This window comes from Phlebotomus papatasi, chromosome 1 (assembly GCF_024763615.1).
Source record: "Phlebotomus papatasi isolate M1 chromosome 1, Ppap_2.1, whole genome shotgun sequence".
Classification (NCBI taxonomy): domain Eukaryota; kingdom Metazoa; phylum Arthropoda; class Insecta; order Diptera; family Psychodidae; genus Phlebotomus; species Phlebotomus papatasi.
Window position 1 is genome coordinate 101343108 of NC_077222.1, and position 20798 is coordinate 101363905.

Genomic DNA, 20798 nt, shown 5'->3' on the forward strand with positions numbered 1-20798 from the left:
ATATTGAAATCTCAATTTTTCCATTATTTGTGAAAAAACATTAGCCGTAAAATTATTTGTATCTACTGCTGTTATTTATAGAGTAGGAAAACGCTAATTTTTTGTTTTGAATTTAAATGTTTGAGCATTTTTTATAGGAATATTTTAAGCAAGTGCATCGAATCCAATAATTCTTACCAAATATAATAAGTGTCATGAAATTTTTATCGAACAAAATTTACGATTTTGAATAAATAATTTATCTATTGAACATTTAATTACATTCGGCGAATACATAAAATTTGTATTTAGTTAGTTAATGTTTTATTTTATATTATTTTTATGTAAAAATGAGCCATGGCGGAAAGTGGTAATGTTCTAAAATTGATTCACCACCTGTCGCCATAGCTTTTCAATAAGCGACGCTAACTTCACTTCATAGATTCTCAGTTGTCAAATATGCTTTGTTTACTACTGCAATAGTCTAATAATTTGGTTTCTCAAATAAAAGTGAAGAAAAATCATTTAATGTGAATAATATTAAGATGGACATGAGGAAAAAGAAATGCTGAATGTGTATTTTTCATAACATTGCCGAAAACAATCGAGTTTGAACCTTTCCAAGTTGGTGGCGAGAAGTGGGTACAGAACTGGCGAAAAGTGGTAAAAAGTGGCTACGAATTGGTTATTTTTGCATTGTTAATAAAAATCGGGTTTTTATGTACTCCCGCGTTGTATTGTAGGACTTTTGTTTTGACGAATGTAGAGCCAATATATCTAAGTAACTTTGTGTCAAATTTGAGTTATCTGATAATAAGGGGTCACAAGTTATAATATAGTTAATTTCACTTTTACCTAAAAGTGGCGATAAGTGGTTACTCCACCCTAGGGCTCAAAATTTCGATATTTCTTATTTTCTAAATTGCTTGTTCAAATTCTAACAAACTTACAACGAAAATATCCTGATACGATTAATAATAATAACTCTACCACTTGACCCATTAAGTTGCCTATAACCGGAAAATTTGCTATTTTGAATTTTTAAAGGTCACAGTTCAACCATTCAGCTCGAATTTGGGCGTTTTGTACAGGTCTTGAAATTTTCAACCCGGCAGAATTGGTTTCAAACGGTTATGCATCGGAAAATTACTCGCATGATTTATTGTTTTCTTATATTCTTATTTTATTAGATCTAGAAATTAAACGGTAACGAATATCGACTTTCGGTCTTCGATGAACTTTGCATAAGCCTGTATTATTTAGAGAAAAGTGTTCTTCTTTTGGCCAATTAGAATAGAAATTATTTATGGATCCAAATTGAGTTACATCTAGGTCCAGCTTCCAGGTGTAGTTTTAGGTCCAAGTATATAGTCCTAGCTAAAGGTGTTTCATCTCCCCCTATAGTGATTTATAATTCAAAAATTGTATATTTTAAAAATCATCCATGTGTTAAACTGCCTCACCTTCCCCTATTACCTATTTTTTACTAGCCAATGTGCCAATTTACTTTCTAAAAAATTTAAATCCTGTAAAAAGATCTCAAATTTTCTGACTGAGAGGCCCTGAAGAAGAAAACGTAATATAAAATATTTAAAACCTTACACAAGAGGTAAAATGAGAAAAATTATAAAAGTAATTTGAGTAGAAAATTTCTTGGAAAAAAGCTTTTAGGGCACAATTTAATACTTTATGATACAATTTATTTGAGAATAATTTGATTTTCATAAACTATAATTTTTCTTTTCTTTTTTCAATACAAAATATTTTCAAATAGGGTAAAGTGGTACAAGTTAGACAATGGTACAAGTTGGACAGGGCTTTTTTTCTTGATAAATTTAGTACTTCATTTTTATTTGTATATTTTTAATGCTTTAGTTTTATAATTTTGGTTTCTTCTGCTTAAAAACAAATTTTGTACTGTATTTATCAAGAAAAAAAGCCATGTCCAACTTGTACCACCGAATTGTCCAACTTGTAACACTATGTCCAACTTGTATCACTTTACCCTGTACACTATAAATAAATCCACAAAATGCAAAGTGCTAATTGGAAAATAAAATTTATGGTACTGACGAAATTGTATATAACTCAAAGTCTAATGAATATACAATACAATATTGTTGTCTTTATGACTGTACACTATAACTAAATATGAAGAACATTATATTTTCTACATAATAATACAGAAGATATGAAGCAAAGACTTTCAAAGTTTCTAATTAACTTCTAAATGACTGGTTTTCTAAGAGAATAAATTACTCTTTATATGTTCATTCTGAAATTATTTTTGAAAATTTCGTATTCTAGCACACAAGTAAAAGCTTTTAAAATATTGAAGAAAACTTTATGAGAAAAGGGATTTAGTCTGTTTTTGTGCACAATTTTTGAAACTTACTGTATGTATCTTATATATGATTTTATTTATTCACTCATTCAGGTTCGTGATATGGAATCAACATATGGGTCTTGTTCTTCGTATGATTTTATATTATTGTTTCAACGGCTTAAAATTCCGTACGTATCACAAGCAAGATTTCTTATCAATTTAACTCATGAATAAGTCAAACTTTCCAAAACACCCCAAGAGACATTACTTTTGATACGATTGTTTCACATAAAGGATTGTTATCTTGTAAGAAAGGAAACTTTCAAATTAAGGAGATATATCAGACTTATCCATATTCAGCAAGTATCGATGAGGCAATTTAAGGCAAATAGAATTGAGAAAATAAATTCCATGTCGTTGATGTTCTTCCCTCTACAATGTTGAACACTTTGCCAGGTATTAGTGCTTCAGCACTTTCTTTTCTGAATGAGAGTGGTTACATAACGTTTATCTGTACAATGTCTTTATGTTCTGAAGATGTTAAAATTCTTTTCACGAATCCTTCACCACAAATCCATATACATTCATTCTCGATTTTTCAAGAGTCAATATTATTTTAATCATAAATATCAGTCATAATATTGACCGAAATTGTGCTTTTATACCGATGCTCTCTTCATGGATGGCCCATGAGCTTTTTGTGCCATTTAAGAGTCAACATAAAATATCCTGCCTTTTCAATGTAAAATGCCATAACAGGAGCATTAATGAGAGATAATATTTGATGTGAATGAAAACACTTTGTGCACAGAGATTTTATCCAACGATGATAATAGCTTAATAGATGCTTAAGAGTTTTCCTGTTTATGTTTGCATAACATAAAGTACTTTGGGAAGATTCCTCAAGGAATCACATTTTCTGATAACACTATATCTCAATAATTTCTTATTTATCGACTTTATCTCTCAAGTACAAACTCGTGCTTGCCACAATGTTTTCACCCTCGTGCGATGAAACCCCATCCTATAAGTTGGGGGCTTTCCTATCGTAGCCCTGCTAAAAGCTGTTGGATCACTCATCGATATTTTGGATTGATTGAAAGGAAGATTTGTCCTTTGAAATGTGTTCAGACAAGATGGAATATTCCTTTTTTTAGGAGTATTTTTTCTTTCGTACAACAATATAGCTATTGGAATTGGTTGAGGATTGGTCAAATGTATCCCGACAAATGGATATGGTTCTCATAAAAAAGAATCTTCTGATAGTATTCATGAAGTGTTTTCCTCTTCACTTTTAATCTATTATTGCATAACATTATTTGCAAACAATCAAAGAATATAAAGATACATCAGTTTTACGAAATGGGTTGTTTTTTTTTTATTTTGACAAGCTTTATTTATATAAAGTAAATATTTTTTTCGTGTGGTCTTTTGGTGCTTAGTGGTCAAGTAGCGATTAAATTGGTTCATAAAATCATTCACACAGACAAACAGAAAATGTAAGTACGAGATACATAAGTCATTTAACCGATTCATTATTTTCAAGACCTTTCCAAAAAATCCAAATTTAACCAAATCGGTTGAAAAATAGGCCCTCCAATGCCCTTTAAAGTATTTAAAATTTGATGTTCAAAAATTCAAGATGGCGATTTTTTTAGGTCATAGGTATGTTTGGACGAAATATTCCCCAGGACCACATCTAAAACATATCCATGCAGTTTAGAAAGGGGTGGAGGGAGGTGAAAAATGATAAAAATCGTAGTAATAATAATCAATGGTTCGACTTATGAGGGGTCGTCGAAAACCGGAAGTTCGTATCGCTTACTGCTTGGGCTCTAGATGGGTAACAAATTTGCCTAGAGAAAAAGGAATATATCGCTCCTTGGAAATTACAATGAGACAACTAATTTTCGGCCATTTTTTCAGGATACAGCATGAAAGGTTCAACTTTGTGTAAATAAGTATCTCAATTTAATAACTGAACAAAAACAATTTATTTCTTTTCTATTTGTATGAGCACTAATATAAACATCGACACTTTTATGTTTTTACCATTCGAAATATGTTTTTTAATGAGTTAGCTCCTTGTCATTCTAAATGATGTGCAAATTTTGCTGAAATTAGAATGACAAGGGATCAACTTGCTTGAGTTAGTCCCCTGTTTCAAAAAAAAATTAAACGATGAATACATTTTGTGTCCCTTTACTTCAAACAAAATTATGCAAGTAATCAAAAAGATTAAAATTTTGAAAACTTTTCTAATAACTAATAAGGTAAAGTACCCTGTAGTCGGCCGGTTTCTCAACTCGGCCAGTGCGACTATTTATTCAATTTGCTTAGATTTGTTATAATATGGTCTTACCGATTTAACATTATAAGGTGTATTATATTATATATAACGTAAATCAGTGAAAATTTTATAGAAGTTAACTATAAAACGTTAAAAAATTGGTTAAATAATTCAACTGGCCGAGTTGAGAAACCGGCCGACTAGAGGGTACTTTACCTTATCATCTGAAAATTTATTAAATTGTCTTTCTAAGTGCATTAGAATCTCAAAATCGCAAAAAAGTGAGTTGACCCCTTGTAATTTCCAAGATATTAAAGATTAAGATCCTAATCTTTTTTTCACTGATTGCCACTGCAATCGCGGAAGTGCAGTATATATTTCTTGCCAAGCTATAACTAAATTGAGTCCGCCGCCGACTCACTAATTCAGGCCTCACGAGGTAAATGGCAAATGTCCTGGATTAATGTTCGTACCACTCATACAACCGAGTTTGTCCAATATAAAATTTCTAAAAAATATTTTACAAATAATAATAATAATTCATAATATTTGATTAATAAATTGATTAATTAATAATGTTTGATTTGATTTCTTCGTGACGATTTTGAAATGTTCCGCGTAATTAGCTTTTTGAATGTGATTCAAAAAGCAACAAAATGACGTGGTTGTAGAGCAGAGAAATTAAAAATTCTCAGATCTTATGGGAGTTTTTAAAAAATAAAATATAAATTTTGTCACATTTTGCCCCACAATGTCCTATAAAATAAAGTCAATACCTCCCTTAAGTTTTGACTATTTAAGTATAATTTACACTACCCTTTAATATAGGAAATTCAATAACTATTCAATTTCTGTACAATTACTTGTATAAAAAACATATTTAATTTAATTACAAACTGTTATGAAGTAGAAAGTAAGCACAAGATATTTCGGAATTTGCCAATAACCTTTCAACCCTTCCGGTCTTACCTTATGATTACTTCTTCAATTGTCTAATAATTTTAATCCGAGTGCTCAAATTAATATTAGTTTTAATTAAATAATTAAAAGTTACACGAAGTGAGTTAATAGAATTATATACAATGGCATTATAGTTACTGGGTATTCTAATACCATTTCCATATTCATCCTCAGGTGCAAACATCATTACAAACTATTTAATTCAGAAACTCTTCAAAAATATTGACTTGTGGTTGTGACTATTTGGACCTAACTAAGTCCAAATCGAATGTAAGCTCTTAACAAGTGTCAAATTACATTAGAACAAAATATAATGTTTCGACACCTTTCCCAAAAAATATTTCTGTCTTTCAGTACTGCGTAAAGTCTTCTTTAGTGGACTTCTGTTCCGTACATTAATTGTCGACTTTGTAAGACTTACCCTCTCCTATAAGATTCTTCTATCGCACAAAAATAAACACTCCTTTCCTGGAACGTACCTGAAAGGGATTCTCTACCAAGTGAAGTATTTGCTTAAACATGTGTGATTTCATACACTTGGGGTACCTCAAATATGTTTACCTAGGAGTACCACCTTTAATCTGTATGTTGTTAATAATACCTATGATCACTTGTGTAATCGTTTCAGTAAAGACCCATGTGAATAGTCTACAGTATTTTTCATCCTAAAATTCTATGGTAGAAATACATTAATAACATAATACCATGTAATACATTCTGCAATTTTCGGTTATTTATGAATAAACTACTCTCAATAGCATTCAGTTTTTCTTCGAAATTTAAATAGGATAATTTTAAATACTACAGCAAATATTTAGAGACTAAATTATGTATTTACAGAAACTTAGTAATAAGCTTTTTTAACTTGTGAGAGCTGTGATTTCGAAAATTTCCTAATGAATTTTAAAGTGTAATTATGTTTTTTAAAAGTTAGACTTGCAGCGTACTAGAAAGAAAATTAAATTAATAGGGTAGAAGCATGACTTATGGTTTTATTAAATAAACCAAAGGACGATCGTACAAATAATGTGGTCAAAAGGTAGTAGGGAAGTATCAATGGAAGTGGTAAATAGTACATATTGTCCTCTTAATATCTACAAGTAAATATTTATCTACAGCTTTAGTATATTTTGTTGAAATGAAATAGGTATTGACCGACAATCCTTCAAAATATTCCCTTTTTGTATTGAGGTTCAGTTTTGAAGATTTTCCTAAGCTCTCTAAAAAATTCACTGATTGTGACCATACCATAACAATTCACAATTCATGACTTGTGTTCACTTGGGCTTCACGTACCATTTGAAATCAATATTCAGGCATTTTTTTTATCTTCTTTGGTAGCATTATCCTTAAGCAAGGCTCTGAAATCGAAAGGAAAATTCCTTCCGGAGATATATGAAAATTCCGTGGCGAGTTTAGAGGAAATTCTAGGGGAAATTCTGTGACAGTTAAGCCTATACTTCGGGCGAGATGGTTTTCTGTTTGCAAGTTCATATAGAACATCGAATATTTTATAAATGAATAAGAGAATTGAAGCAGCTACATGAGTGTGCAGGTGTGCACCATACATACAAGTCATCAACTGAGTAACAAAAAGGAAAAGGTAAAAGGGAGAAAAAATTGAACAGACACAAAAGAAAAAAAGTACAAAGATTAAGAACACTAGGATAAATTGAGTTAATTTAAAACCTGCTCCAAATGGAAATTTTTCGCAACTCCAAATGGAAACGTCACTGTTTTCATAATAAATACACTACTAAATTATTATATTTATATATTTTCTATACCACAGTTTCATTATTTAACTTTTAATTCTGCTCCAAATAAAGCGAAAATCCATTCATATTCATAAATTTTAATTTGTTAATTTCTCAGAAAAATTAAAAGTGTACCTTTTCACCATCGATTTTTTTATCGATCGACCATGTTTTGACAAATTTAACAAATTTTAATAAATGTCATATTTCTGGCTAATTTTAGTTAAATTAAGTGCTATTCTTTATTGTTCACGGTACGTGAAGTTTTCAAATGAAATAATTACCTGTTTCGCGATCGAAAAGGGTTTTTCTGAAGTGTCTGCAAATACTTCAATAGGAAATCCCGGAAATATTATTTTTTGGAGAGATTTTCGTATTGTTTTAGATGGGAAAGGAGAAAAGACCAGGAATAAGAACAAATGCTGCACTCAGGAGCAACTTAACAAGGTTTTGGAAGCCTTTTGTCGCGGTTTCACTTACACTGTTTATCTCCAATTAGAAACTTTCCCTTGTCTCCATTTGGATTAATATGTTTCCAATAGAAGCATTTTACGCTCGCGTATTTTTCTTGTATTTAAGAAGTTTTCAAATTATATCTAAAGAATTTTCACTAAACAGTAACATTCTATAGAAGAGTCAAAGAGCAAATTTATGAAATTCTTTTCAGAAAAAAAATGAACTTAATGTGTTGAATCTTCTATCAAAGTTAAAGCGTCTGGAATGGTTTTGAATTAGAACATTTACCCTAAAAGAAAGAAATCAAAAGGAAAAAAATCCGGGGTTTTTTAATGGTTTTCCCTAGGATTTCCCTGAGAATTATTCTCAAGTTTTTTCGATCTTCCCGAAGAGCTTCCAGGATTTTTTTTGACAAAAGTCCCCTAGTTTTTCTGACCCCTGACTATTTCAGGGGAGTTTACGAGGGGAAATCTCTCAGTTTTCCTCACCATTCTCGGGAAGTTCCCTGGGATTTCAATCGGAAAAATCCCTGTTTTCCAGTGCCATGTTAACGGGGATTTCTCAAGGAGAGTCTAAGGGCACTTCTTCCTCAAAGATGGGAAGATTCCCTAGAAAGTTGCGTTACATGTCAATCCAGCTTTGTTATTTGGCCTCCCCTATCTTTCCCTGGGTACCCCTTGGGGAATTTTTCATGGGGAAGTGGTAGGGGAAAACGCGCTACTTTCGGACGATTTATGCTTCGCACAAATCATTTTTTTTAATGTGTTAGAGTAGGTGTGCCAAATTTCGGCCAGCTTGATATTTCGGCCACTTTGAGTGTAATTTCGACCATGCAATTAAATATTTGTTCATTTTCGGATGTATTAACACAAAAATCGTTAAATTTTAGGTATAATATGCATTAAAATTGTATTGTAGAAAGTCAGTGTGGAAAGAGTCTTACAAAAAATGTGACATATCGCTTGTGTTTCTAGCAGTCTTGTGATTTGTGGTGAAATGCAGAGGGTTTTCCTTTGATATTTTTTATGAAACTTGATTAGTTTTCATTAAAGATTCTTTCTGTTTAAGTTAATAGTGAATCATTCTTCCAATTTAGGGCAAAATTTTTCAGCTGGATCGTGTATTTCGCGTAAAAAAGTAGATACTTTGTGAGCGTCTCTCTGGTGAGGTGTTGTTGTCTACTCCGGCAACATATTTTGCTTTCTTAAATTTCTTATTAATTTTTTTCTTCAATTTCTGAATTCTACAATGCCCATAGAAAAAAAGCATCACCTCTATGGAAAAAATGATGTGGAAAAGGCCTTGGAAGAGTTCAGGAAGGGCAAATTGCTACGGGAATCTGCGCGTATATTTGAGATACCAAGGTCAACTCTTCAGGTCTTGAAGACAAATTGTACGGAAGATCTCAGTACTTGTGGATCATTATAAACGCATTGAAGTAAATATTTTTAAACTCGTACCGTGTGACGTTTTGAAATTTTCTATCCGTTGCTTCACAAATGGTGGTCACAAACAGGGTGGCCGGTATTACACTCAAAGTGGCCGGAATACTACCCAACACTGAGAAAAATTCGCAAGAGTTAAAATAACATTCCGGAAATGTTTATTTGACCCTGCAGTATTGATCCGAAATCGGTGTAAATATTATGCTTTTTAAGTGTATTATGGGTTAAAATTACCCTTTTTCATGTTAATTTCACCCTTAGAAAGGTGTAAAATTAACATTAATAAATGTTGATATATTTTTACACCTATAAAGTGTTAAAATTATGAGGAAAAAAAGTTAATCGCACCCCGATTTTTTTCTCAGTGAATACAATGTCTATTTTTTATTAATTTTTCAGTATTTTAGAAACTGATTTAAAGAAAACAAAGTTGATAAACTAGTTTTCAAGGTTCCATTCAACCCTCCCGAAAAGGAAGTATAGCAAGAAATTTCCAGATGTATTAAAAATATTGCATTTCAAACTTGGGGCTTCGGTGTTTATTTGCAACTATGCCGAAATTTGGCACACTTACCCTAAATGAATTTGGCCCATTATAATATTATATAAAAAGCTCTGCGTGAAATCCATAAGGAACATAGAGAAAAAATTGAATTGTGCGAAGCTTGAGTCGTCCGAAAGTAGCGCACTTTCCCCTAATAGTTCTTTTGTATTTTGCTGTGGAATCTCGCAGATTTTTTTTTTTTAGGGAACATCTTGTTTTCTGGCTCATCTTTCCCCATTTTTAGAATTCTGGGCACATTTATTAGAACAGAATTTCCAAAGGTAAAAGTCTTTGGAAAATCTTAAAACGGACAAATGAATTCATGTCAAGAAGTTGTTGGAAGTTACTGAAAGTTGCTTGCAAGGAAAATATCTTAAAAAGAACTCAAAATATTCTTGTTTTCTGTTTTATGTATTCTTTGCTCAAGTTTTTGTGGTACATTTAGAACTGTAAACGTGTACGGGTTTTTTGTGTTAAAGATTTAATGTCTTTCTTAAGGGCTTATCATTAAGGGTTTAACATTAAGGGCTACCTAAGTTAAACATTTTGAGCCTCCGTCTAATTTAAATATTTTTTAACTATCACATTTTGCCAGATGTTCCCCTAGAGTTTAATTTTCTCTAAATAAATCTTATGTAAAGGTCGTAGTATATCAAACATCCCCTCTTCCCACTTGCAAACTGTCACTTTTGAATATTCAATTGCATGAAATGAGAGAGTTGCATTTCCGTCTCATGATGATGAAGATTTTTGAATTAGTGTTAAATATGGAAATGATAGTTTGAGGGTGAATTTTACCTGGTACTGGACCGCATACTCTCGGAATAATCTCTAATATTGCTGAACATGATGGATCCTCGAAACATAACTGCCTCGCCAAAATACAGTTCAAAATAGCAATAGCTGTTTTGATGTTTGGTCCTGCAAGATATAAATTAAAATTTCTCTGTTTAGAATTTTGGGGAAAATCATATCATTTACTAAATAGTACAAGATGAGATATGGACTGAGTACCAGTGGTACACCAATTAGTTTCAAATGTAATAATTAACTCTGTCATAGGGTAGAACTTTTGTAGACTGCAACAAGATATTTCCGTCCAAATTATTCGCATAGAGTTAAATTTCATCTTTTCTCCTCGTAACATTTATTTCTGAAACAATTTCAGTCATCCGGAAAATGTATAACACAAGTTTACTCCGCTTAATTCTACACATTTCACAATTAGTGGTTGAGAATCATTTAAATGTGAATTAATCTCTAGCGAATTGTTTCTCTGTATATGCATAACTTTTAAACTTTTCGATAATTTAGTGTTGCTAAAACATTTCCACCTTTTATTACACATATACAATACCTAAACTATAATTATGCATGGAAAATAATTAAAGTGTTTCAAGGAAATACTAAAACTGTAATTCCTGTTGTTGTTCTTAGAAAAATATATACTTAAAAAAATAATAATAATATTGAGCATGGTTATTATTGCTTTTAGACCATCATAAAAGTATACAGCAATATTGGTGACTCATAATTATATTCTCATAATTTCTATTCTTTTTTTTTCATTAAACAAACTAAAGTCTGTAAACTATAACTTATGTTGTTTGCAAAATTAAGACAAACGACAGGAAACTGTAAATAAATTCTATTTTCTACGAAATTCTCTTTCTGATGGTTAAACTAAACTGTTTGTTTGAAAGACTTTTCGAGAGGGGAAAGTACTTCAATTTTCCTAAATGTTAAGAACGCTTTTGCAGATACGGATATCATAATTTTTTTCAATTCTACGACGCTATAGAAAACTGCAAGCTTAGGATAAGTTGTCGTACTTAATCCGGAATCATGTTTATTTTGGAATTAAAAATTTTCCTTCTGCTTCAGATAGTCAAAGAGAAAAAGAAAACCAGGAGGAAGTACAAGGTCTTACGTTCAAAGGTGCTTTATCGTTGCTTTTTCCTTTCGGCATCTAAAAGTGGTAGGAAATTTCAAAGTTTCAAATTAAACATGATTCCAAATTACCCCATCTTAGGGTCTAAATAGACTCAGACTGATCCTCTAGAGAATTTAGCCCATATAGCCTCTAAAATTTGACAATACAGAATTAGATAAAGAAAATTTATGCAAAAGACCCCTAATCGATCATCCTTAGACTGCCTTCAGACTAGAGGTTTAGCCTAGTTTCCGAAGGTCTTGAAATCCTAAATAGCAATCAATTTAATTTGTTCTTCTGATTCAAATAAATTAATTCCCCTTAATAGTCCGTTTCCAAGTCAAAATTTTATTTTTATTTAAGAGATTGGAGAAGTTAAGCCTTATGGCTAAGCCTTAGGTCTGAAGCCCATATTAGCATGAATTAAATAAATAAATAAATAAATAGCTCTCAGTGTATGACAGTTTATAATAAATCTCTACTGCCAAATTTTACAAGCTAAATATTCTTGAGGATCAGCTGGAGGCTATTGGGGCCTTTATACGTGCTTCAGATTCAGACCTGAAATTTAGCCATATGGTTTAACTGCTCTAACTTTTTAACAACCAAGATTTTTGGAAAAAAATGACTTAGAATTGGATTATTAATAACAAATAATGACATATTAAATTCTGAAATTAAATTTTGAGACCGTCGGGAACTGGGCTAAACCTCTATTCTGAAGACTGCTTTAGGGTCCAAATAGACTCAGGCTGATCCTTTTCAATATTTAGCCTATAAAACTTGGCAGTAAAGGATTAGATAAAGGAAATTCATGCAAATGACCTCAATTGATGATCCTAAGTCCTCGGTGTATAACAATTTGGGTAAATCTTTACTACTAAATTTTACAGGTTAAATATTCTCAAGGACCAGCCTGTGTCTATATGGGGCTTTACCCCAGGGGCTATTAAATCATTTATATGACACTTGAGACTAAATTAATGTTTTTATTATATTATATTCACGATTTTCACTGTTCAGTTCTCAATAACCAAATAATTGTCTTATGCAAAACGTATGGCATTGGATTTCCGTACCACATTGCAAAAGATAATTCGTAAAAATTGCTAAATAATTTGCAAAACATCATTTTATTTTGGAGTGACAATTCGACCTTCATTAAGGATCCCTCCAGCGTTGCCTTTAGTGGTAATTTTTGGCCATATAACAAAGAAATATTATGAAGTTGTGTGTTTTTACAAGGAGTAAAGCATTTAGAAATGGGTTTCTTAATTTCCACATAAGTTCCTTGAAAAATATTGATGAGTTCCCCGGGTTGCCTAAAAAAAAACACATGAGTTTCATAGGTTTCCTGAAAACTATATGGGTTCCATTGGTTCCCTGAAAAATTATATGGGTCCCTCGCGTTTCTGAAAAAATATTTGGGTTCGCTCCAGGTTCCCGTAAAAATATATGGATTCTCCGTCTTCCCTGAAAAAAACATATAGGTTCGCTGAATTCCTTGAAAAAAACATAGATTCCCTGTCTTCCTTGAAAAAATTAATAGGTTCTCAGAGTTCCCTAAAAAAATAAATGGGCTTCCCGGGATTCCTGAAATTGTATTGATTCCCCGGGTTCATTGAAAAAACTAATTAAAAAGTTCCCTGTGTTCCTTTAAGAAATTAATAGGTTCTCAGAGTTCCCTGAAAGAACACAGATTCCCTGTGTTCCTTGAAAAATTAATAGGTTCTCAGAGTTTCCTGAAAAATTAAATGGGTTTCCCGGGATTTTTGAAATAGGTCCAGTGGATAACTTGAAAAAATATATAGGTTCCCCGGGTTCTCAGAAAAAACACAGATTCCCTGTGTTCCTTGAAAAAATTCATAGGTAGTCAGAGTTTCCTGAAAAAATAAATGTGTTTCGCGGGTTCTCTAAAAGAAACATAGGTTCCCCGGGTTCTCTGAAAGCCATAGGTTCTCTGTGTGTCTTGAAAGTAGTAATAGGTTCCCCGTGTGCCCTGAAACAACATAGGTTCCCTGTGTTCCTTGAAAAATTAATAGGTTCTCAGAGTTTCCTGAAAACTAAATGGGTTTCTTGAAAAAGCATGGGTCTACTGGGTTCCTTGAAAAAATATATAGGTTCCCAGAGTTCCTTAAAAAAATGGTCTTCCCGGGTTTCCTGAAGAAACATAGATCCACAGGGTTCCTTGAAAAAATATATGGATTCCCCCAGGTTTTCTGGGTTGCCACTGTACTCCCTAGCCAGATTGGATCGAGTTTCCCTACATTATTCACCCTTTGTCTTTCCAACGATTTTAAATTACACGACTTTGTTGAAAATATTTATGATGGCAATACTGGGAAATTTTACACACATTGCAATTCAACAATTAAAATGTTCAATTTTCACACTATTATAATGTTAATAAAATTTTACACATTTGTTTACTGCGTACAGAAAGAAAGAACATAAAATTTCTCCCCATGTGAAAATTTGTGCAAATTTATTTACAACACTGCATGATTTAAGTTATGAAGTGTTAAATAATAGTTGAAAAAACACAAAAAAAGAGCAAAGTAAATAGTAATTAAATCCGTTTGTTGTTTTGTAATACACCATCAAGGACAAAATTACTCCTAAAGATTGTGATTTTCTAGTGATTAATAAATGATTAATTCACCCAACCATGTTTTAGGATTCAACATAGTGAAATTTACAATGCAAATTTTCTCTGTGTAGCAGCCCCGTATAACTCCTGAAAGCATAATTATGATATGATTGAAGGGTGTATTTTAAGTCAAAATGAAGGTAGAACGATATAAATTAACCCCAAAGATTTCTAGTACCTTTCGAGGTTCATTACGTGCGACAAGGAGCATGAAAATGCCCTTAAGATTGGTACGGTGATGTCACATTCTAAATCAATATTGAAATTATATCGTTTTTTGTGTCACATGAACATCCCTCATACCCCTCTTCTTTCCTATGCTATACTCGAGTACATCGGTACATGTGTTTTGTAATATATGTGAATTACACTATCGGAGTCTATTTCCAGGTACACAAAGCGGTGAAGCAAACAGCAATGAGTGAAATGACTAACAGAATACTGCCTACACGATATATAAATTATATAAAAGGCGAGTTTTATATAGTTTCTAACTCCACACTGACCAAGGGTTACGATATTGATCGACAATTCTCAGCGTTGCTAATTGAGAAACTGTATTAACCCATTATGGTTTTGGTACGCTTATGAATGTACACCATTCAACCCTCTATACAACAAATCAAATGTATACAAATTATTTTGAATTTTAGAGACATTAATTTCATTGAGGAAAAACATTTCAGTTGGTATACTCGAAACTGTAGTCAATTGTCATAAAAAGTCATCTAATTAATTTTCTGTCGTGCTGAGGTGCGATTTTATCTCTCAATGAATTAAAGCTTTATCTGCCTTAGTGGGGTGACGCTATCTACCTTATGTCCACACAAATGAATTTGATTTCCCTGTCAAGTAATCGTATTATCTTTATTTAAATCCATTTCTTGGCAAACAAAATATTGTCGTCTTTAAGCAAAATATTCACCGTGTGTACACATTCCTTCGAGCGTGTTAAATCATATTGTCACATATTTTCTCATCCTCCTCCCTATACTCATCATACAAAATTTATGTACAAAACCCCTTTTTGCATTTTCTACCTCTTTAAATACCATTACAAGTTATCTCTCTCCTAGAAACTCTCTCAACCATCTTCCTTACAATTCCATATTTTGGCTTATTTTGAATAAATCCAATTACTCAGCCGTTGCTCAACACCCCTTCAAAGAAAAGTCTGTCGTAGCAAATCGATACTCATGTCAAAATCTGTTACACTTGATTTCCAGCTTTAGCCTTCACAAGGAATTCATCCCCCAAAATGAACATTTCCATTACATCCATCTTCTTCGGAAAGCACTGAATTAATTTGTTCAGTACATATTGTTCTCAATTATGGGACTGTGATTAAAATCTTTGGTGGTAACTTAACCTCGTATTTGGAAAGTTTAAAGACTGATTTAAGGAATGTCTGTTGCAATAGATTTGGGAATTGCTATATTTTAAATAAATAAAAAAATCACAGTAAATTAAAGAGAAACGCAATAGGGGATAATGGGGCACCTTTGAAACAGGGCCTTGCTCTTGTTAGCCTTATCAGGAAGTAATTCAGCTTCACAATAGGTTCCTTGAGTTAAATTATATCTAGGAAAGGTCCAATTCCATTTAAAAATAGAAGAAAAAATCCTTATTTCAAAAGTGAACCAAATTCAAATATGCACCATATGCACCACTTCCTCTTACGTACTAATACTTTTGAAAACTCTTTATATAGGTTCGTTATTAGTGTTTTCAAGAACTCTTAGTTTTTTCACGATTCCGTGGAAATACACACAAAAAAATGGAAAATTCTTAAACAGAAACACCCACCCAAGAAGCAATTTTTTCTTAATATAGTCTTGTAGAATTCTCTAAGTAAGGCACTATAGAACCAAAAATCGTTTTATTTGCTTATAAAGCTCTTGGTTCCATCACAGAGATTACTATAAGTCAAGTGGCGCACTCTTAATGATCCTAAAAGCTTCTATAGGAATTTTAACAGAAAATTCTCACTTTAAGTCTTTTAAAAGTGCACTAAAAGACTTGTTTAATACTTGGTTCTATAAGGCAGCTATTTTGCTTCTTGGGCAGGAATTTAAATTCAAATCCCATTCAATGAATGACAATGCCCTAATTCTAAATCCTTGATTATTTAGTTCAATTGCAATTTGCAAATCTTTAGACATTTTTCATTTTCCAGCCAATGCAGAACTTAAGTTCCCGATCTCTTAACTTGAAAGAGCTAGGGATTCTAGCCCATTTCTTTCGCTCAGAGCTTCTAAATTTAAACGCCTCGGTGATTCACGTCCAATTTAAGTTCCCAGAATCTTGTATATTTTTAAATTTAGAGTCGAAATTTTTCTGTGAGTACAATTACATAGGGTAAGTGTACTAAATTTCGGCCAGCTTGCAATTCCGGCCACTTTTTTGTTCCTCGAATTTCCATAATTTTTATTTTTCGCATACACTAGAGATTACACAATGCAAAGAAATAAGAAAAAACGTCGCTTCGACAAACAAGATGATGTAAAAAAGACATTGTAAGAATTCCGCAAAGGTCAGTAACTATGAGAATGAAGGTGTCCGAAATAGGCCACCAAAGCTATGTCTAAATTTTTATTTATTTTAAAATGTATTAAGAATGATTTTAGAGAAAACAAAAACGAAAAAAGTCTACAAGTTTCCAAGCAACACTCCTTAAAAAAGAAGTAATAAAAAAATCAATATTTATTAAAAATATTACATTTCAAATTTGAGACCTTAACGCTTGCATGCAACTATGCCGAAATTTGGCACACTTGCCCTAGTACACTTTTATTGAGAATAATGGTGCTATTCTAATGAAAAATCTAATTTTTTTTTTAGCAAATGACTGTTCTCAAGTGCTTCTGCACAATCGACTTTTCTTTACGTTGGTTCCTGTCATGACTGTCTAGTGATTTAGAATACAGCAAATAATGAAAAAAAAATAGTTGAAACAAATAAAAATAACAAACAAAAAAACAAAAAAAAAATAGAAAGAAAAGTTGATAATGCAAAAGCTCTTGAGAACAGTAATATGAAAAAAGTGACTGTTCTCGAGTGCTTTTACATAACTTTTGTCTATGTTAGTTCCTGTCTTGATTGTTAAGTGGTTTTAGGAGACGACACAGACTGGGGAAACAAATCGAAATAGTTAGAACACTGAGAAACGTTGATAATACAAAAACACTTTAGAACAGTAATGCGCTAAAATATAACTGTTCTCAAGTGCTTCTACATAATCAATTTTTTTTTTTATATTGGTTCCTGTCACGACTGTATGGTGGGAGCGAGGACTGAGAAAACAGTGGAAACAGGTACCAACATAAAGAAAAGTTGATAATACATATAAACACATTCGATTAGTAATGTTCTAAAAATTAATGTTCTCAAGGGCTTCTACATAATCGACTTTCCTTTGTGTTGGTTCCTGTAATGACTGTGAACTGGTTTAGAGGACAGCGAGGACTGGAGAAAACAGTCGAAACAGGTGTCAACATAAAGAAAAGTCGATAATGTAGAAGCACTTGAGAACAGTCACGTGCCAAAAACGCGTTCATGAGATAGATTTCTACTTTTTATTTTCCATTGTAATAGCATCATAAAGGATCTTTAAAGATAAATATTTAATGTTCTGCAAATATGCATTGTGTATGAATATTTTTAAAATTTTTCCAATAGCAAATTAATTAATTAAAAACATTTCTTAATTCTTAAATTTTTCCCAAAAGTAGGGGGAGGTTTTTCGACACGATTTTTCGCATATTTCTAATGGAAACTTTTTGTACTACTATGTTTTAATAATGACGTAATTTGGATAAACAAAATAATTGTGGATCTAAATAAAATAATTATAACGACCAGCTTCATTTAGAAATAGGTAAAAATGTCGTATAACAATCCAGCTCCACAGCTCAAAGTAGACCTACCTCCCCCTATGCCCATTTTCGGGACAGAGAGAGTTTGGAATTATGATAACAAAAAAAATATTTATTTGAAAATTTATGCAAAAAGCGTAAGTTTAAAAAATTTGGTTGAATATTTCAACAAAAAATTGAGAAGTAAAAATTGAGAACAGTTAAACAGGGCTACTCGCGGAGAAAAAAAGTGCCCCCTTGTGTAGAAATGGATTACCAGAGTCAGTGACTTCTTCAAAAATAATTTACTGCTCGAACTCAAAGAGAGAGTAGTTTACAATCCGTTTTTTTTTCCAATTTGTCGCCGCTCTGGAGCTTAAACGGTAAGAGATATCAATTTGCGGTCTTTGGTGATCCCCAATAAAAAACATTATCTCCAGACGTTTTTTTTTCACTTTACCTTCATTTTATATTATTAAGGCAATAAATTCTCTCAAAGAAAACATCGAAAAATATATTGAAAATAATTTTAAAAAATATAGCAATATGATTAAAAATTTAAAAAGAAATGAAATAGCCTTATTTAAGATAGATGTTTTCATATAGCAGTATTCCAGTTTTCGTACTTTGTAGAGGTCAAAATAACTAATTCTTTTAGGCTGTTATTCTAAATTTTTTTAAATGAATCACTAAGGATATTTATTTTATCAATGTAATTTGAAAATGAATATAGTCTGGATTATCAGAGTTTCACAACCCATATAACAAGGTAAAGTATTACTGGATTTATCTCATTTTCATGCATTTGGTCAGTAGTTAGCTGTTTCAGAACAACTTATCAACTCAATAAGTGCTTAATAATATTCAGCCGAGAAATTGATGTATCATCGCTTCGATCAGCAATTGTCGTATCTTACTCGTCACCTGAATAATCAATTCTCATATAAAATTGAGTAGGGGAAAATGGTCTTACTTTGAATGCGGCAGCCTTTGAACATTTATTTTTTTTTTCTCTTATTTTCCAAAGCAAAAATTCTATTTTGTTAATCAAAGTTAATAGAAAATAGTTAGTTGTATTGACTATAGTTTAGCGAATAGGGTTCTTGCTTTGAAAAATAAGAGAAAAATTGAAATATTCAAAGGCTGCCGCATTCAAAGGCAGGTCACTTTCCCCTATGTTCCTATTAGTAACGAGAATACCTGGCTAAAGGCCCGAATAATTTACATCAATTGCTAATGATTGATATATTAATCATTTTTTTTAATGAAATGAGTGATTCCAAGAGAAAATAGATAGTTATATATTCCAGAAAATATCTTCAAAATCATTTTATTCTTCAAATTGAAAAACGTTAAGAAGAAGCCTTTAGTTGATCTTCAAAATTCCATTTTAAAATGTTTTAATTTGTTAAAGAATGTTCAATGGAAACGGCGCATTGGGAACAGTTTTCGTTAAAACTTGCATTTTTAACATAATTTTAATCAAATATGAATTAATTTTACAACTCCAATTGTTCCAAATTCACCTTGGAAGTTTCTTAAGTTCATTTGTATAACAAACTTTAAAAATAAAAAAAAATCTGTTAGGTATGGCTCTGGCACACCTTTTAGATTAGAAAAATTTCATATAATCGAAATTTACATCCTTTGCTTTCTCAAACGTTTTGCATAAGTCTGTCCCACTCTTTCTCACTCTTCTTCTTCTTTTGAACATCACCACAAATTCAATTTATTTCATTCGAATTTTAAGTGCGAAAATAAGACATATATGAAAAATCCTCGAGAAAGAAAGAGATGTGAATTTCGATTTCATGAAATTTTTCCTGATCCAAAAGTATATCGGAGCCATTAAAAACAAAATTTTTAATCGAAATCGATAATTTAGTTTATCTAGAAAATATGTTTAACAGTTATCTTCTGACTTAGGGTAAGTGTGCCAAATTTCGGCATAGTTGCATGCAAGCGTCACAGTCTCAAGTTTGAAATGTAATATTTTAAATACAAATTGATTTTTTTTATTCTTTTTTTTTTGTAAGAGTGTTGCATGGAACCTTGTATAGAGTTTACCGTCTTTATTTACTCTAAAATCATTCTTAATACATTTTAAAATGAATAAAAATGTAGACATAGCTTTAGTGCCCTATTTCGGCCACCTTCATTCTCATAGTTCCTTGCCCTTCGGGAATTCTTCCAATATCTTTTTCACGTCATCTCGTTTGTCGAAGCTACATTTTTTGTTATTCTTTTGCATTGTATAATCTATAGAGTACGTAAAATCTAAGAATTCATGGAAATTCGAGGAACAAAAAGGTGGCCGAAATTACAAGCTGGCCGGAATTAGGCACACTTACCCTATATTTTTGTATCATACAAAATTACGATCGATATCACCGGCAGAACGTTGTCGCTTGGATCAGCAATGAAAGTAACTTACCCGGTCCGTAAATCAGAAACTCTCGTAATTTAATAAGGAAATGTACAGTTTAAATGAGCCGCTGATTTATGTGATGAGTAGTTTACAGCAATTGCAGATCCAAGCAATGATAAGAAGGTACGGTAATTCTGTAGCAGTAGAAACATTTGCAATTCAAAATCTCGAAAATA

At 31.8% G+C, this 20798-nt stretch overlaps 1 protein-coding gene across 4 annotated transcripts in view; it reads right to left on the bottom strand.

Moving 5' to 3' along the window:
- Positions 1-20798, bottom strand: part of LOC129810103 (uncharacterized) — a 74122-nt gene that overhangs the window by 44337 nt on the left and 8987 nt on the right. For all 4 annotated transcript variants that reach the window (XM_055860378.1, XM_055860376.1, XM_055860377.1 and 1 more), the window contains exon 3: positions 10556-10678. In XM_055860378.1, coding sequence (XP_055716353.1) covers positions 10556-10678 — 123 coding nt within the window. The remainder of the gene's footprint in view (positions 1-10555; positions 10679-20798) is intronic.